The 18,092-nt window shown below is 35.7% G+C and overlaps 1 protein-coding gene across 2 annotated transcripts in view; it reads left to right on the forward strand.

Annotated features, from left to right (window-relative positions):
- The window catches only part of VPS50 (VPS50 subunit of EARP/GARPII complex), a 90,541-nt gene that overhangs the window by 12,318 nt on the left and 60,131 nt on the right, over positions 1–18,092 (forward strand). For both annotated transcript variants that reach the window (XM_086742332.1, XM_086742331.1), the window contains exons 3-10: positions 712–834; positions 1,439–1,510; positions 5,492–5,545; positions 7,500–7,570; positions 8,000–8,117; positions 8,205–8,240; positions 10,383–10,465; positions 15,562–15,604. In XM_086742332.1, coding sequence (XP_086598458.1) covers positions 712–834; positions 1,439–1,510; positions 5,492–5,545; positions 7,500–7,570; positions 8,000–8,117; positions 8,205–8,240; positions 10,383–10,465; positions 15,562–15,604 — 600 coding nt within the window. The remainder of the gene's footprint in view (positions 1–711; positions 835–1,438; positions 1,511–5,491; positions 5,546–7,499; positions 7,571–7,999; positions 8,118–8,204; positions 8,241–10,382; positions 10,466–15,561; positions 15,605–18,092) is intronic.

The raw sequence follows: 18,092 nt of genomic DNA on the forward strand, positions 1-18,092 counted from the left end.
TCTCACCCCTTTGCTTACTGCTGAGTCTCATTTCCATCATCATTGCTTGGGATGGACTATATTGGTCATTGAGACGTTGAGTGGTGAGAAATTGTGCATTGTTAATTTTGTATATTTTAGTATCCCTATATTTTGTTATTATTGTCATCTTCCTGTGCTGTTCAAGTAAACTGTCTTAATCTCAACCCATGAGTTTTCCTTTCTTCCTGATTCTCTCCCCCGTCCCACTGGGGGGGGAGGGGAGTGAGTAAGCAGCTGTATGGTACAAGATCATTGACTGGGCTTAAACCATGACACACTGTCTACCTTATGCTTACAAAAATTATTCTTATGATTTTAAAAATTCAGGTTTTATTTGTTATGTTTTTGTGGGGTTTTTGCTTCTGGAGAAATAGCCTACAATTTAGTGTATTATGACAGTTTCTAAACTTCAGGAGGAAAAAACTGTGGACTCAACATGCATTTGTGCCGTAAATGTATTGATGAAGAAGCGTATAAGTGATCTGTAACACTGTGTTCTTTGAAAAGTTTTAAATATCTTGCTGTTTCTAATGGGAAGAACAAGCCACAGTGTACTGATCTTTCTGTTCTTTGCCATTGTTTCTTGTATTAGTATTGTAAATGATTTTTGAAAAGTACTTGTTTTGATAAAACATTATTCTTGTTAGGATGCAATATTATATCATGGAAATCCTTTTTTGTTTTGTGAAGGAGGAGCTCAGAGAAATACGCGAAGAACCAACTGATCCTCAAGCTCAGCAAGAAATCATTAACAGCATTGAAGAAGTTTATTTTTCCAGTGATTCCTTTGATATTGTGAAGTATGAGTTAGAGGTAAGTTGTCTTCTTAAAGGACAAGACAGAAATATAACAAAAAATGAAGGTCTGAGGTGTGCTTGTTTCAATGAGATATTTTTCGTTTTGTTTCTTATATCTTGCATTAATGCAAAACTATACCGTCCCACCTCATCTTGCAGTTGTGTGGAGCTTCTAGCATATAGTATTGATATGGAGTCTCTTTTTTTAATGTGATAGAATTAATGTCAGTTGTGCTAACAGGCACTTCATAACTTAAACTATTGTGAAAAAGCTGAAATAGTTGGAGGAAAAAAAGTCCATTCTGTATTTTGGGCATGTTTTTAGCAAACTGAGACATAATAATTTCAGTTATTAGGGAGGCTGTGTGTATACATATATGGCTTAAAATAAGGTGACTTTGAGGTAATTATGATATTATATGATGTAATTATGATAATATTGTTTATCTTAACGGATTTATTTCAGTATCCATCATTTGAAATAACAGATTAATTCTGCAAATTAGATTGTGAAAGCAAAAAGAATGTTTCTTTAATGGAATTGATTGGTTAGCTAATACTATGTGTATATTTAACATCCTTTAATTTCTTACTGAATTTGATTTATTGTTTACATGTAGAGGCTTCCTGCAGTACTTAGTCTTCAAGAACTGGAAGAGTACAGAGACAAATTAAAACAACAGCAAGCTGCTGTAAGTAAACTTGTTTCCTCTGCACCCTCAGGCAATTTGTTGTATTGTCTATAAGTACAGCCAGAAATGTAACTGAAAAAGTTTTGATTTCTTAAACACATTAAATATTAAGTATATTTTTTTATAACTGTGTTTTGTGCTTTTATAGTAGAAAATCATATCAGTAAATCATATAGTCATATGAAATCAGGGAAGTAAATCTTGGTGATGTATTGTAACAATAAGCAAATATGCTAGCTATTTATTTAAAAACTTGATTTTCTGAATGTTCAACTTTTCATATGTATTGCAAGAAAAGTAATGTTCAACACAGTACTGAGCAATGTAGTAGTATCTTTTTGAGGGTTTTTTGGCAACACAAATCAAAATGTTTTAAAAACTCTTTCCTTAGAGTTGCTATTTTCTTTTATTTTTCATTTTCAAATTTGTTAATCGCCCACAAGGGTTTCCAGTGAATACTGGTACAGAGTTACTACATTATAAAGCAAATGAAATCTAACAATGAGTAATAGCTATAATCTACGGGGGGGGGAAATCGGAGTTGCAGCTTCTGAAGGATACTTGTTAAATTTCAGGCTTTTTTCTCTTTTGTTCATACATTAATTATTGATTCATTGCTCTTTTAAAGACTAATAATATGGTATAGGAAACAAATGTATTAACTGTGGCATTTGGAGAGTATCTGCAAGTAAAATAACAGTAATAATGCTAATTCGTGTCTTTAAATGAATGAAATGTAGAGAAGGAGAATATTGGATCATTAACAATACAGAGAGAACAAGTGCCTTCTGCCTAAGATTCCTTTTTCCAGAATAAACCTATGAAATTTTGTAAAATATCAGTGAGAAGTTCAGCAAATGAGTACTCCATGTTTCTCACCAAGACATACAAGGAAAGAAGTTGGAAGTGGGTGATAGTTTTTTGTTTTGTATTTGTTTTCTTGTTTTTTAAAGTTGATGGTGACCTAGTTTTGCAGGGAAATACACTCAAGACTGGGAGACGACTTCATTGAGATATGCTGGATAATCCTAATACCTGTTATCTATGTCTTGGCCATTCTGCCTGCACGTTGGGAACTGGCTACAGTGAGGGGAGTGGTTTCAGTGCATGGCTGCTGCTGAAACATGTGAACGGGAAAGCGCATGCAGCTAATGAGTAGTAGGGGTGAGAACTGCGCACGAGATTTCCAGTCAATATGGCCCATATGTGTCTTTCTTATAGAAAACAAAGAAACAAAAACTCTCAAAGCCAAAACTTTTGACAAGAAACATGCATCCAATTCTTCCCCCCCACCCCTCTGCCCTGTGCAGGATTGGGCCTTTCTTGTGTTTTCCTTCATCGAGTCTAAATGTGACTATTCTGCTATAGGAAGGAATTGTTGCTTGGGTTTGTTTTTCTCCCTGGGCATGTGCCAAGTTGCTTACATTTATTGTATGCTGTGTATCACGTCCTTGTGTCGTATTTCCAGGTGGAGTGTGAGAGACTGTTGCATGTTTTCTTCTCTTGTCTCAATTATTGTCCATTTATCTTGTGATATGTCATTTAGATTACTGTGTCTTACAGGACGTTAGTGTCTTTCATGGAAGACAGTGCTGCAGAATGTTGTATGTTGTTAGTTCAGTCCTAAAAATACTCTAATGCTGATTGTGAATAGATTATTAGATAGAGGACTCAAGAAGTCTGTTGACAGATCACATGATACTTCTGGTTTTGGAAAGAAATAAATACTGCCTTTTTCAGTTCAGTGCCTGTATCTGTAGCTGGCATAGGAATTTAAAATAGTGGTTTAGAGATAATTCCAACTTCTACATTTCTGTAACACAAAGCACTCAAATGTGTGTGAATTGTAGGTAATAGAGCTCTGATGTTCCAGTTCTCCCTGACTGTTCCCATCTGCTTTTGCACAGCTGATTGTGGTCATGATTTTCTGTTCAGGGTAACTTAGACTCCATATTTTCTCTAGTTTTCCCATTACAGTTTTCAATTCTGTTGGATGGATTCCAACTCACTCAAGACTTCTTTAGTATGTTTATTATGACAGCTTTAATTTGTCTAATTATCTTTATACAGACAATTTGAATTAGGAGGCTTTTTAGTTGTATGTCTGGTTTTGACTTCATTTTAATTAGTAGTCTGATGGCCTCAGCTGTATCTTTTGTTCTTCAGAAGATGAAATATTTTTTCCTGATGTGACCAGGAAAGAGAAAATTGTTTTGGAGAAAATTATTTGGTCCCCTCAAAGAACAATTGCAATTGCAATTTGGATTCCAAAAGTTAAGAGTTAAAAAATAAATCAACACAATTGTATGCAAGATTCCAAAAGGTTGGTACAATTTGGAAATGAATGGAAGTAACCTGGGATAATACCGCTCATCCAAAAGAAAGGGAAGGTAATACTTTGGAAGATCAGAAAAGTAATATCACTAAGTTCAGGGAAAGAAAGAAAAAAAAAAAAGGCTGTGGCAGATGCTTGACAGTGTTGATGTTATTAGTCAAGGGTAACTGAGAACTTGCAAAACAAAAAAAAACAGTGTAAAAACTGAAAATGAAGTGCATCTTTTGCTCATGTGTACTACTTGATGAATACTTTTGACAGTGAAGAATCAAACTGTTATATTTGTACTAGGGCAATGCACGACTAGCAGGTATATCCCTGTCCTAAAGTTTTTACAGGTACAAGGCTAGTAGGAAGAACAGGTTGGAAAAAGGAGGTGAAAATTTCACAGCTTATAGACTGTGCAGTGAGCAAGACTTCTCTAGAGCCTCAAGGTCATGTAGGCTTGTGTAGCTTTTGGCCTAATAACATCCTTTCCTGCCCCGACCCTGCTCTGGGGTGGTTCTTTTGCTGTCCTGCAGAAGAAAGCTTTATTATTTATAGATCAACTAAGATTTTTAAATCATTTTGTGATTCTGACTGTTTTTTAATATGGAAGGAGGAAAGCATAGCTAGATATATACCCCTTGCCTAGATTGCCAGCTGATGATAGTAGTGGTGGTCTGCAGGTGGTCTTCCAGAGGATAGGAAATAACCTTGTGGAACCACTGTAAGTTTGTTACAGGAATGCTGACTGAAGATCCCAACTTTGTGCTATGTTTGACTAAGGAGTCAAATATATAAAAACCTCCTAATTTCTCTTTCCTAGTGGTGTGTTGTGGGCTGGCTGATTGTCATAGCCAGTTTTATTGTATTTTAATTTCTGGGAGTATTGTTCCCCAGGAAGAATATAGAGCAATAACAGTAATTTCTTTGTCATGTTTGAAACGGTTTCTTCTTAAATATTTGTAGTCCCTACTGAAAAAAAGAAACAAAACACACTATTCTCAAGTTCGTGTTTATATGACTGTTACTGTTGGATTTTTTAATTTAAGCTTGTGTTTGTGCACAAGAGACTGATCAAGGCAACAATGCCTATTTTTAAATTGAGTACAGACAGCAGCTCTGAGTAGCATTGCACTTACTGTTAGTGCAAACAATGGAGAAAATTTTAAAATACACATGTTCTGTGTGCTACCAAAAGAGTATAATGTGCACAGGATGAATGTTAATTATGACACAGATTTTATTTCATGCAATATCAGTCTGACAGGTAGGTGTCCTTATGACTTGCTTAGATCTCTGTGATAGATGGTTAACTTAAATTTGTACTCTAGCAGTACCACAAGCAGAATATAAGCAGTTGTAGTATCCATATTATTTCTGTTTTCAATTCTAGCATGTTCCTTGACAAGCTGAGAGGGAAGGGCTTAATTATAAAATGCTCACTAATTCCTGGACAGAACTGTAAACATTTTTTTGATCTTACTCCTAAGGAAAGGTGATTGTAATTTTTAGGGTTTTTTTACCTTGTGTCATATTTCTTAACACATTTGAAAACTATAGAACTAAATGATACAGAATCACAAACTTGTAGAATGTTAATATGTGGGTGGCCTACTTAACTGAGATTGCTATGTATCACATGTAATATTCTTCTTTTTAAGGTATCCAAGAAAGTTGCAGACTTGATTCTTGAAAAACAGCCTGCATATGTTCAGGTAAGACAACTAACGGTCACTTTTAAAGAGTAAACCACTCCATTTCGTGCTGTTACAACGCTGCACTTGTTTCACTAAGTCTAGTAATTTGTTAGTAGAGATGCTAGTGCCTGGTTGGAACTAAATGTCTAGGTACACTAAACCTGTATCTACAGAGTGAAAAGAACCAAGAGCTGGAGGCGCTTAGGATGACAGTCTTCGGCATATGACCATTTTAAGAAGGGTTTCTGAAAACATGAATTCACAGGTTTGATTAATACCTCTAATGGACTTGAACAGGAGCATCTTCAATGCCTGTGTTTAGGAATCGTTTCAGATCTTTTTCCATAAAAGAAAACAGCAGTGACCTTTCTTAAGAGCACTTAACTAGAAACCTGCCGCTAATCTCAGGCAATCATGAGAAGAAAGTATCTAAGAGAAGACTGAGCTGCAAATAGAGCCTCAACACATCAAAAATCTCTGAGAGCAAAACAAAGCAAAATTGCTTGAGCTATTTGCAGTAGAATATTGGCATGGCTTCTTTCCTTGCTCCCAAAACATGATTGGAACAGCTGTTATAATGACTGTCTATAAGGAGAAGAGTTTTTTCCTACCAATTTATTTTTAATAATGCCCCTATACATTTGGTCAGCTCTGCCTGATTTTATCTGATCTTTCCAGGAAATGACAGTGAGAATTCTGCAAAGGGAAAACTTGGGATTGTTATCAAAGTAGTCTGAGAATCATCCTGTGGTGGATAATTCTGTGTGTGTACAGCACCTTGTGTAGACATTGTCATACCAGTGGTTATGGCAATTCTCATTTTGATCAAGAAGCTGGAGAGAGTGTGGGAGGCACAGGCTGAGAGAGTTGGGGCTGTTCAGCCTGGAGAACAGGAGGCTCCAAGGAGACCTTATAATGGCCTTCCAGTACCTAAAGGGGGCCTAGAGGAAAGACGGGGAAAAAATATTCAGTAGGGCCTGTTGTGACAGGACAAGGGGTAATGGTTTTAAAATAGAGGGAGGTAGATTTAGATTAGATATTAGGAAAAAAATTTTTACACTGAGGCTGGTAGAACACTGGAACAGGTTGTCCAGAGAGTTGTATATCAACAGCTAAGCTGCCATTTTACCAAAAGCAATGTTGTTAACAGAAAGGGCATACTGGTTTGATGCAGCTCAGTGATCTGTCAGAATAACTTACATCTCTGGAGACTGAAGAGGAGCTGATCTTAAACTGAACTAAACTTTAAACTTGTTTTTGCTTGTCATACCTTTAGAATTAGATTAGTTTTCAAAGTGAAAATCTCCCTTCTCCCCATCGAAAGCACGTGATATGTTTTGAAATGATGAGCAGTATTAAAAAATTTTTTTTCTTTAGCATGGTGAGAGCATTCACTTTTCTGCAGTGCTGTTCCAAACAAAAGAAATTCTAATAGGTATATTAAAGAAGGTTTTTTTTTTTTTAAAAAAAGTTGAGATTATGCTAGGCACTTCACAGAGTCAAAATCAAGCTAAATTCGGGTCACCTGTGCTGAAGAGTTTTCAGCTGAAATTCAACAGGATACAATTAACCTTCATTATGAAGTGACATCTATTAAATTGGTAGAACACAAGTGCTTCTAAACAAGAAAATGCTGTTTGAAACATGATTTTTTTGTTTCTTTTGCTGCTCTCTGGCATATTAATGCAAATTAAACCCTATGCTTCTGTTCCTTAAGCTTTGATCATTCTAATGTGGTGCGTTAATGTTACAGAGATTCTTAGGCTAAATGTATGGTATATAACTGTAGAGGGTCCTACTGCAAAGAAAATTGATTTAATGTATCTTTCTTCAAAGATAATTGTATTTTAAAAGATGGTTTATATTAATGTTACATTCCAATGCTTCAAGAGAAGACTACTAATCACTAGTTGTCAACTGGTGTGTAGCCTGACTTTAACTTATATTTCTTTAACCTGTTGTCTCTCTGTAGGAACTTGAACGTGTTACATCATTGCAGACTGGCCTTCAGTTAGCAGCTGTTATTTGCACAAATGGAAGAAGGTATCTTGCTTAAATAATGGCAGAGATTGAAATGGGGAAAAAGTGTTTAAGAAGAAATATGTAAACCCAGGAGGTTTGCTTGCTGATAATATTTCCTTTTTACGTGCTGAATGGAATTAGCAATAGTAGTTAAAGATACTGAAACAAATACCAGCTACTTTCTCTCTTGCAGTTCTCAATTTTTCAATTGAGTGTTCTCTTTAAAACAGGAACCTTTTGAGATATACTATTGATCCACAGGCAACCTCTGCAGAAGGGAAAACTTACCGTCTTAGTAGTCTCTTGATATCTTCTCAGTTTCTTGGTTTCCCTAACAGTGCTGACAGTCTTGTTTTCTAGCATGTATTTTGGTGAATGTGTTAGAATTTATTAGAAATAAATTTTATTTTACATATTATTGAAAATTATGTTCATTTTTAACTTTTGCAGACACCTCAATATAGCAAAGGAAGGCTTCACACAAACTAGTTTGGGGCTTCTTGCAAATCAAAGGAAACGACAGTTGCTTATTGGACTGCTAAAGTCTCTGAGAACAATAAAAACACTGGTATGCACAGTTGTTTTTGTTCAATGGCAAAATATTTTTCTTCATTTCTGTGTAGTTATCACTGTTGGTTTTTTTTTTTACTTTTAGCAAAGAACTGATGTGCGTTTGAGTGAGATGTTAGAGGTAAGTCCCTGTCAGAGTGTTATAATTTGAAGGTACTCTTAACTCTGCTTTTGTCAGTCATCTTAATTTTGTCCCTTGTTTCCTTCCTCTTGCAGACAGGCTATGGGTGTGTGGCTATGGTGAAATTACATTTTTATTCTTTTTTTTTTTTAATGTTGTGAGAAATACTTCATATCAAATTAGATAGCCCATGTGCCAAGGACGAGTATTTTCTGTCAAAGACTCAATCCTGCCTTTAGATCTGGGCACTGTGGCTTGAGTTAGTTCAGTAAGAGTACGGTGGAGTGTTCATCTGTCTCCCTACCCTCAACTTATATCTCTTTTTCTGGCCTTAGCTTGATATTTGGAATTAAAAAGAAGGTGAGATTTAGCTGATTGTTGATATACTGGGTCTGGATAAAGTACGTCTACTGATATATTTATTACTGTATGAATTTATATATTGGGTAATACACCTTGTCTCAGAACACTTTTTTATTCTTTAACAAGCAGGAATGTATTAATTTACAGGCTGCATAAACATTGCCTTTTGCTCAGTAAGCCCTGTACAATGATTAGCTTTTCATTTCTGGGCTGTATTTTGTTGCATAGGATATCTACTTTGCTATCTACTGGTATGAGTTGTCTTGAGACAGAGGTGTGGGTGTTGCATTCATATACAGACCCTAATGTCTGGTTATCATAATTTGCCAGATATTTTTAAATGTTATGGGCTGGAACTGCCCTTTCTGGCCAAGTGCCGTTTTAGAGCTGTGCTCAGCATTTTCTTCCAATAAGGTATCCCAGATATTGGCCAATTTAGTGTCTTTACTACAGAAAAAAGTTAGTAGCTTGGAATATGCATGAGAGCTATTAGTAGCCATTCACAGAGGAACATTTAAATAGGGTTCCCAATTAAAAAAAGAGCAGACACAAAGCTCTAATAACTTACAGGAGTGAGCTGCACCTCAAATATATTAGTAATATATGTTATGCAGGCAGGCTTTCTGATTTGAGCTCTGTTAGACTGAATGGAGCAAGTACCTGGTTTCCAATGGAGAAAGATGCAAAGAGCTGTAAATGCAGCAAACATTTTAGACTGATTGACTGACTGTTCTGTTTTCATCTAATGGATAATGTGTGTGGGGGTTTTTGTGGTTTTAGCTAAACTTGATCTGCATTAGAAAGCTGCTGTTAAAAGTAATTTAATTTCAGAAACTCCTTTATGATAGTAGTTGAATATAAATAGCTTTTTCGTTTTTACTCTTCAGTCGATGACTTTGAAATCCCAGTAACAGCTTTGCATTTGAGCTCTCTGAAGGACGTAATGTAATGGATGTAATTAGGATTAAAAAGGGAAGCTCTTAACCATTAAAAAGGGTTTTCCTTCCTCCAGGAGCCTTTCTGGCCTTCTATCTGATAAAATACAAAAATAGTAGTTATAGCTAAGGCGCTACCTTCTGTTGGCAGGATCCTGGGTTTTTACATTTTTGTGTATCTGTTTTGGTTTTGGTTTTGTCGTAGCATCTTCATGTTCTTTGTGATTGATCTGGCCACCTATTGAATATTCTTCTTATTAATTAGGAAAATATTACCTTTTTTTTTTTTCCCTAAAGTATGTTCTTTTTGTCCTGGGGCTTGTGTGAGCCAGTTGTCTTCAAATTAATTTCTAATTAGCTATAGAATGTGTGAAATTAGATAGTGTTCATTTGGGCATAATGTTGGAGTGTCTCCCTTGTTTTTAGGTTTTGTAAACAGCCTTACAGTGCCTGCACTTACCTCTTTCCTTGCTCATGAATAGATCATATTGTATTAACAAAGGTTTGGAAGTTAACTGGGAAAATGTTAGTTGTTTCATAGTAAAAACTTTCTGGTATGTTTTGTATGAATGCATAAGTAAACAGAACAGCAAGTCATTTGTGTAAGGTAATGTAATACATAGTGTTCTCGGATGTTGCTAACATGTTGTCTGTTTCTAATTCTGAACTGCTTGCATATTAAGTTCTGCAATAGACCCTCACTCATTTCCATTAACTTCACTGTATGTACGTAAGAGCAAAATATTTTGTTCTTAATTCGTATACATAAGCATGCAAGCAAAAATGGGTGTTGCAGTGTTTGCTTTAAAAGCCAAATCAGCTTTCCATTGTATTTTATCCTAAGGAAGAGGACTATCCAGGAGCTATTCAGCTGTGTTTGGAATGCCAGAAAGCTGCCAGCACTTTCAAACACTACAGTTGTATAAGGTAGGGTGACACTGTGCAGATTTCAGCTTCTGTATGGTTTATTACTAAATAGTATAAAAGAGTCATCATTAATTTTCATTCTCTAAAGCAGCTTTGATTGAAATTTAGTTTTCTGCTTTGAAAAGTAAAATTACTGCATTTATAAAAGCATAAGCATCCTCAGTATTTCCCCCACCCCCCTCCCTGTACCACTACTAACCAGTCTTCACAATCGTGGCTCTCTATAGTCTGTGTCTGGACTATGTCATTGTTTTGTAACTGTTGTCATTGTTTTGTAACTGTTGTAGTATGTTGGCAGGTAAAGTTTCAACTAAGTGAATTATAACTGTCCTACAACCTGCAGCCTATTGATACTTGAGCTAAATTTTTAACAAGCAAGTTTATATTCTGGAATTAATTTACCAACAGCAGGATGGCTTGTGGAGAGTAACTTACCTGATTTCTGGCCATGAAGTTAGCAATTGCGGAGCTTCATGCTGTCATGGAGAAGTTGCTTTCAGAATCAGAACTAATTTGAATATTTGCAGTTCCTAGCTTAGGAAGACTTGATGCTTCCATTGCTTTTCAGAAAGAATAAAAAAGAATTGAGAACATTAAGTTCAAAGTCGTAGTAGATATGACAATAAAGGAGTAAAATGAAGTGAATTTTGATGTTTGAGCCACCAAGGAGAAAATTAGATTAATTTGATTTTCTTTTTGTGCTATTTTTAATTAGAATTTTAAATTTGTGGGTAAAATTCTGACATTTTTTGATCTCCTGTCAGAATGCTCTCTAACTTAGATGGACCAAAATCTATGAAAACACATGCTTTGCCTCCCTCTATCCTCCGAATGTATACTTTGTTGCAATTTCACAGTGATTACCCATAATCCTCAGTTTCAGTTTAGGGTCTGCTTTTGAGGTACAGTTGTTTCATGATCTGAAGACGCACCAAAGAAGTGTATGAAGTTAGAAATTCTACCTGGAAAAAAGGCCCTCTCCGTTCTGAAGTCAGATTTCAAAGCTGCTTTTTGCTTTTGTGTTTGTTCCGTAAAACTTGTGTGTGGATATAAATTGATTGTATGGCCAACATTTGCCTACATATATTAACATTTTGAATCCCTTCCTTATATAGTACTGAGTGAAAACTGTTCTTTATTTATTTGAATGAGGAAAAGTGACTGTAATTTTCCCCAGTCCTTGACAATTCAGTTGTTGAGAAGCAAGATGACTTCTGACCAACTTTTGCTCTGCTTGACTCTACATCCCATAGAGAGATGAGTCTTGCAGTCTTCCATACCTGTGTCTCATCTATACTGTTCAGTAAACGCTGCTTAGTATTTATTACTCTTTCAGATAATGGTTCCAAACCACTCTGATTTATTCTGCATACTCTTTTGTGGTTCCAAACATTAATCTGATTTATTCTGCATATCTCCTGCATTTTTTTATTTTGGAGAAATTATCAACATTTATTCAGCTTGAAAAGGCAGCTTGATTTTTTTTAAATCTTACAGTGCTCATCTGGAAAGCATTACTCTTTTGAGATTTAGGTTAAATACACAGTTTCTTTGACTTAAATTCTGTTTTGTGTAAATGATATGAAAGTTTCTGTTTAGTGTTGAATCACTTCAAGCTTTTATTGCAGCTTAAAGTTTATCTCTGGTACACTATGTCCAGTATAGCAAAATTTGAAGCTCAAACTAGCAGTTAACATTTTTGCCATTTGGAATATTTAGCTGCAAAAGTCATACTATTTTAAATCTCCTAGCATACCGCCAAGATACTTGACAAATAGGTGTGAGGATTTACTTTGTTTTTGCACTCAAAAGGATATCCTGGCATCCAAGAAGACTGTTTCTTGAAAGAAAGGATGATGACGAAAAAAATTGGCACTGCTTCTTTATTCTGAGAGAGTTTTTTGAGTTTGTTTTTGTTTGCATTCTGAGAACAGAAGAGCATTTTAGCTGTAAATCCCAGCCCCAGTGCATACATTTCAGTCTCTGTGTGCTGTTTTACTTCCAGAAGCCTGAGAGAATAAGTGTTGTGTGTTATAATGGCTTACTAGCCGGGAATTGTGCTAGATAAATAAAGAAATATTTTGCATTTCTGTTTAGGACTGCAGTTAAAAACAGCTAGTCAAAAAAATAGACGTGTGCTAGCATTTATAACATCTGTTTATATGAGGCATCACCTCTCTATCTTACCATGAAATTTTCACAGTATCCCTTTCAATGTCTGTTGTCCACATGACAAGAATCAGTGCTGTCCTTTGTACAATCATTCTTCACATTTTTCTTCCTAGGTGGTGGTGGGAATTGAGTGTAGCTCTTAAATAGCAGGGAATTTAAACCTTTCTATGAATAATATTTTTATTTTGGTGTATACGTAATCTGAAGAGACAAGTGCTTCCTCTTCCCTACTAAAGCTTCTTTGCTTTTAAGAGTGGCTGCTCATCCTCCTTTGAAATAATAGGCTGGATGTCTATTATTCTTGCTATCCATTGTCTTCTTCCTAGGGAGTGCTTGCATTATGTGATTTATTTTTGTTTAAAAATGTAAATCAAAGTCTTCTGCCTTCTGCTTGTTGACCAGTTCTGATGTGAGTAGACTCCCTTGAAAAACCTGTAGGAAAATCATATAATAGGATGACTCTGTCTATTGCATTTGGGTTGAAGTGTTACATCTGTTATATTACAGTAATGTCTCTTCTAAATGTGCTAATTTAGATTTGTATGGATGAGGATGCAAGAAAAAAGACTTCTGATAGGTTTTCTATGAATGAAATTCATGTCTTGAATTAAATTCTCAATTATGGTAAATGGGCTGTCGTAATAATCGTGTAGCCATTATGCCCAAGCACTACCTGTATAATTCTGACTTAGAAAATGCATACAGATTTAGCTGGACACTGCATTTCTACATTTCACTTCAATACCTGATCAAAGTAACTTTTTTTAACAAAATTTTGTGATCACACCTTCTTTTCCTAAATTAGTCAGCATAAATGTAGGCTGTATTCTTGCAAACACCTCCATATATCATAGTTTGGTTGAATAAGTAAACTATGAATGGTGTATTTAAAAATGATACTTGAGCCCTCACTTTACTGGGAAGACAGAGCTGTCACAGGAGTTGAATGAGTAAGAAACATGTGGCAGCTTTACCTTGGTTGTGTTTCATGTGGAAAAAAGATACTTTGAATTCCTCCCCATCCTCCTCTCTCAAAAGGAAAGGAACATACGCTGTTCTGGAATGGCTCCAATCCTGGGGCGTTTGCTGGGAATTGTGACCTGAGGGCTCGGGTCCCTGAGCTGCCCAAACCTCCTACATCACCAGGTGATTGCAAGCTGAGGCCTTGCCTGGCATTAAGAATAGTGCAAACAAGGAACTAGTTTTCATGAGGATCTGTGCTGATATACAGGTTAAATTAGTCAAATATGATCACCTTCACTAATCAAGAAATGGTTTCTGGAGCCCAGGAAATTTTTCAGCCCTACATTGCAGTAGTTGCACAAGTTCTTCATGTGTGTGAGCATGTAAGTTGCCTGGCTGAGGTGAAAAATCCATGTGTATTTTTAATTTAATTACAAAAGGTAAAGAAATGCTGGACTAGCAGCAGCATATTCATGACATTTGCTTGAAAGGAATTATAGTCTTGTGCTTATATGGTACCTGCTACCATCAGAGGCTTTGCAAGTTTTCAAAGGACTTAGAGCAGTACAATTGCTTAATTTATTCAATCTGTGCAAAGACTACCTGTGCATTGCATTGTGTTTTGCTCATATCAGCAGCTTCTGTATTTTAGACCAGTTAATTTCAACATGTAAACCAACTATATGTTTGTGCGCAGGGAGTGATGGTCTACGCTATACCTAGTTCTAAAGATAGAAAGAAGGAGTGAATCTGTGCACAGAGCGAGGTTCTTACTCTTGTTCTAATGCCTTCTTGCTTGCTAAAAGAACTGGAGTAACAGGAAATGCTACGCTCCAGCAGAAGATGTAGTAACATGAAATTGTTACAGGGACTTTTCTGTTTAAAGACTTGTTGCATGTGGAGAAACAATAAAGAAATATTGGCTACTTGATTTAGTGTTTACTGCCAGTGCTTTCTGATGCAGTTTTTTCTATTTAAAACTTTTTTTTTGGAGAGTGTTGTTCCAGGTATCTAACAGAGCCAAAAAAGGAGGGGTGATGGACATATCATTTAAGTGGTGAGAACTAGGTGGGGAAGCTAAAATCTATCTTTTGATAGTTAACGTAGGCCCCTTAGGAGGAGATTCAGAGCACGGAAGTAAGTTGTCTAAAATCAGGTATAGTGATTATCCCGTGAAAACTCTGTGCTTTCCATGCTTGAAGAGAATAGCCCACCTATTTCGAAGTTGCTTTGACCTTTCCAAACAAAAGCATGGTAGTAATATTTTATGTCTTATTTTTCTAGCTGATGTTCTGAAATTTTTAAAGCTGATTGTTGGAAAGGAGCAGTTGTGCCTTTCTTTGTCCTAAATAGTTTCTCTTATGTCTGTTAATCTTTCTATACCAAATGAAACTCAGAGAAGTGAAATAATGGTCTTAAAAAGGTTTTCTGAGAGTTGTGTAAGCTTAAGTTTCTTCTTCCCTGTAGTGTTTCCATAAGGGATTCCTGAGCTACAAATAAAAGTTACTATACAATGAAAGTTGCAAAGACTTGACAGCCCTTACCTTTCTGGGTATGTTCTGCTGTAGACCACAGTGCCAAATCAAAACACTTAGAGCACAAGTTTCTTGGGGATTGGGAATGTCTTTGAATATCTGACTAAATCCTAGCAGGATGGGGTCTTGTGTGGGCCCTCTTAACACTGTTGTATTATAAACCTAGGATAATGTGCTGCTGCAACAGAGATTTTAATTTGAAGTGTTAGAAATACTGCAAATGCCTGAAGTAAGTGCCTTTCAGTAATAACAGTAGTGTGGTGATGCTAGTCTGACACAGTAACAGCAGGTTAATGACTTATGATAAATTACTATGTTGTGGCTCGGAAGCAGGCAAAGCTTTTTTTTTTAAACAAGAAACTTGGTACGAAATGTTAATATGATCAATACTTTTATTTTTAACGTTTTTTTTTCTTTCATTAATAGTGAGTTGAATTCAAAACTGCAAGACACCTTGGAACAAATAGAGGTAAGAATTAATATATTATTGTTTAGTATATGTTAGTATTTAACCTCTGAGTAGTAGAGCTTTCTAATACAATGTTATTAGCAGTTACAGAAAATGCACGTTTCTTTCAAATGCTGTCTTTTGAATGTTATAGTTGTTGCTATGCGTGTAGATTTTCGTGCTGCAGTCAACCTAAACATTGTTATCAAACTTACGAGCCCAGCTAACTAATTGTGCCCACTTTAAGTGGTAAAACAGTCAAATAAAATAGATATGTAACATTTGAAGGAGTGGAGGAAAGATGTGCTCCCTATATGGTGAAGTTATATGGTGGTTTTCAGTCCAGGAACTGCCGTGGATTCTTTAAACTACTCCTAAATAGCTGTGAAAAGTAAATTAGCAGCATGCCAATAGGTTTTGATAAGCTAGACAAGAGAACACAATTTCACTGGAAATTTTAGAGTTCAACAAACTGGAAACTGCCGGATAGGGTCAATGCTAAGCCACAGCAAGTATGACTTGAATAGCTGGGACAGATGCAACTAAGACAGAACAATTTAAGTTGGTAGATAGTATCACAAAAGCATATGAAGTGGTAAGTGTCTTGCTGAAAATTGGTGACTAAAAAAAGTTCATGAACAATAGGAATTCTTTTAACTCCATTACTAGGTATTTTTAGCTGGAGCTTGGCAAGCTTTTTGCAAGAAGTCTAGTAACGCAAATACATATAATGTAAATTTAGTGCATGTAATGTCTGCACATGTAATACATAGCAAGAAAGTGAATTAGCTGTCCCAGCAGCTCTCTACGCCTCTGGTCATCTGCTCTTTAGAAAGTCAGGTTAGTGCATGTATTATCATACTTCCTTACTTAATTCCCTGTACAATTAGAACTTTGTTAAATTTCCTTCATTTATGTCTTTGTATTTTCACTTTCCTGCAAAGCTTTTTTTTTTTTTTGTTCTTTTACTCTTTACACTGATATACACTCTATTTGGAGCATGGCTGGTTCAAAAGAGCTAATGAAATGACTGTTTTCTTCTCACTTTCACAAAGGCTAGTCATTAAACTCTTTGGTTTTTGTTTTTTGTTTGTTTTTTTTTTTTAAATCACTCAACTTGCATTTTTATTGCTTTCATTTACTTGCTCTTTATTCCTTGTGAGCAAACCTTGATGTTGCTTAGAAGGAGACATAGGAGACATGCATCTTTACTTCCTTCTGGTAGCAGCTTTGCAGAGCAAATTCTGCTCATACTAAAATTGAGTAAACTGCCATGTTGGTTGATGAAAGCTATTCATATGTAGCTATATAATCATATTCAACATTTTTATTACTTGTGAATTTCTAGAAATATCTTATTTTCCTCCTGTGAAAGTATCTTTTTTTCTACTGGAATTATGTCTGTGCATATGAGAGAAACGTAGGTCACCCTGGGGTTCATGGTGTTCCTGTGAAATACATGCTCTAATATAGAATCATATTCTGCTAATTAGTATTTTAATAATGAGTCTTCTCAATAGTTAAGTGTCTGTGCTTAAGTCCATTTCTTTTTTTCTTTTTCTTTTTTTTTTTTTTTTTTTAATGCTCTGTGTTTAAGAGCTCTGTTCATGGGCAGTTTGATATCCCTGTTTCTCTCTTTGTACGGCTGTTCTGTGTGAAATAAGAGAAGGAATTTTTCTAAAAATTAGTATTTAGCTAAAATTCAAATTGCTGAGTAACTTTTTAAAGATGTTCTGAATCTTTAGGTTATTTGTCTTTTTACCATTTTGCTTAGGAAAAAAAGCAGATTTTGATTGTATTCTAGCCTCCTTTTTGTGCTTGAAGAAAATATCGGTCTCTTTTAAAAAAAAGAGCAAAAAAAACCCCCACACCCGCCCCAAACCCAACATCAACAAAAAAACCCCGCCAGATTTCTAGGATTAAAATCCATAAATGTTTTGTGGCTAATGAAGTAATTAATGAAAATTTTCGAGTGGTGTAAGTACAAGTACATAGGGACTAAACAACTGTCTTTTGTGGTTTCTGTTTGCAAGAGTGCGACTACATCGCAAGACCCTTACGTAATCAGAACTGGAATGTCTGTAGTGACTAGCAAGGAGAGGAAATATTTCCTCGCTGTGTGTCCTGGTTTCAACTGGGATGGAGCTAATGAGATGGGTTAAGCCATGGCACTGTGTATGTTATCATATGTTATTGATCCATGTTTTCTTGCATTGTTGATTGAAAATAACTAGATTTGGCTGTGTATCTCTGAATATATTACAGCGTCTAGGTGAGAATTACGTCATTAAGCTACATGGTCAAAATCTTGGAAGCTTTATTAGTTAGTCATTAAGTATATGATCCTATTTTAGTTTTTTTTTCATTCAGTGCACACTTTATTTATTGCAAAGCTGTTCAGTATGCTCGGATGCAGCTCTGATGGCATAACTAGTAATTGTGTGTGTGTATGTGTGTGTGCTTTCTTTTTTTTCTTCTGTGGTACTGATCATTGTGCTGGTATAATGCT

The sequence above is a fragment of the Chlamydotis macqueenii genome, chromosome 2 (assembly GCF_036417535.1).
Source record: "Chlamydotis macqueenii isolate bChlMac1 chromosome 2, bChlMac1.mat, whole genome shotgun sequence".
NCBI lineage: Eukaryota > Metazoa > Chordata > Aves > Otidiformes > Otididae > Chlamydotis > Chlamydotis macqueenii.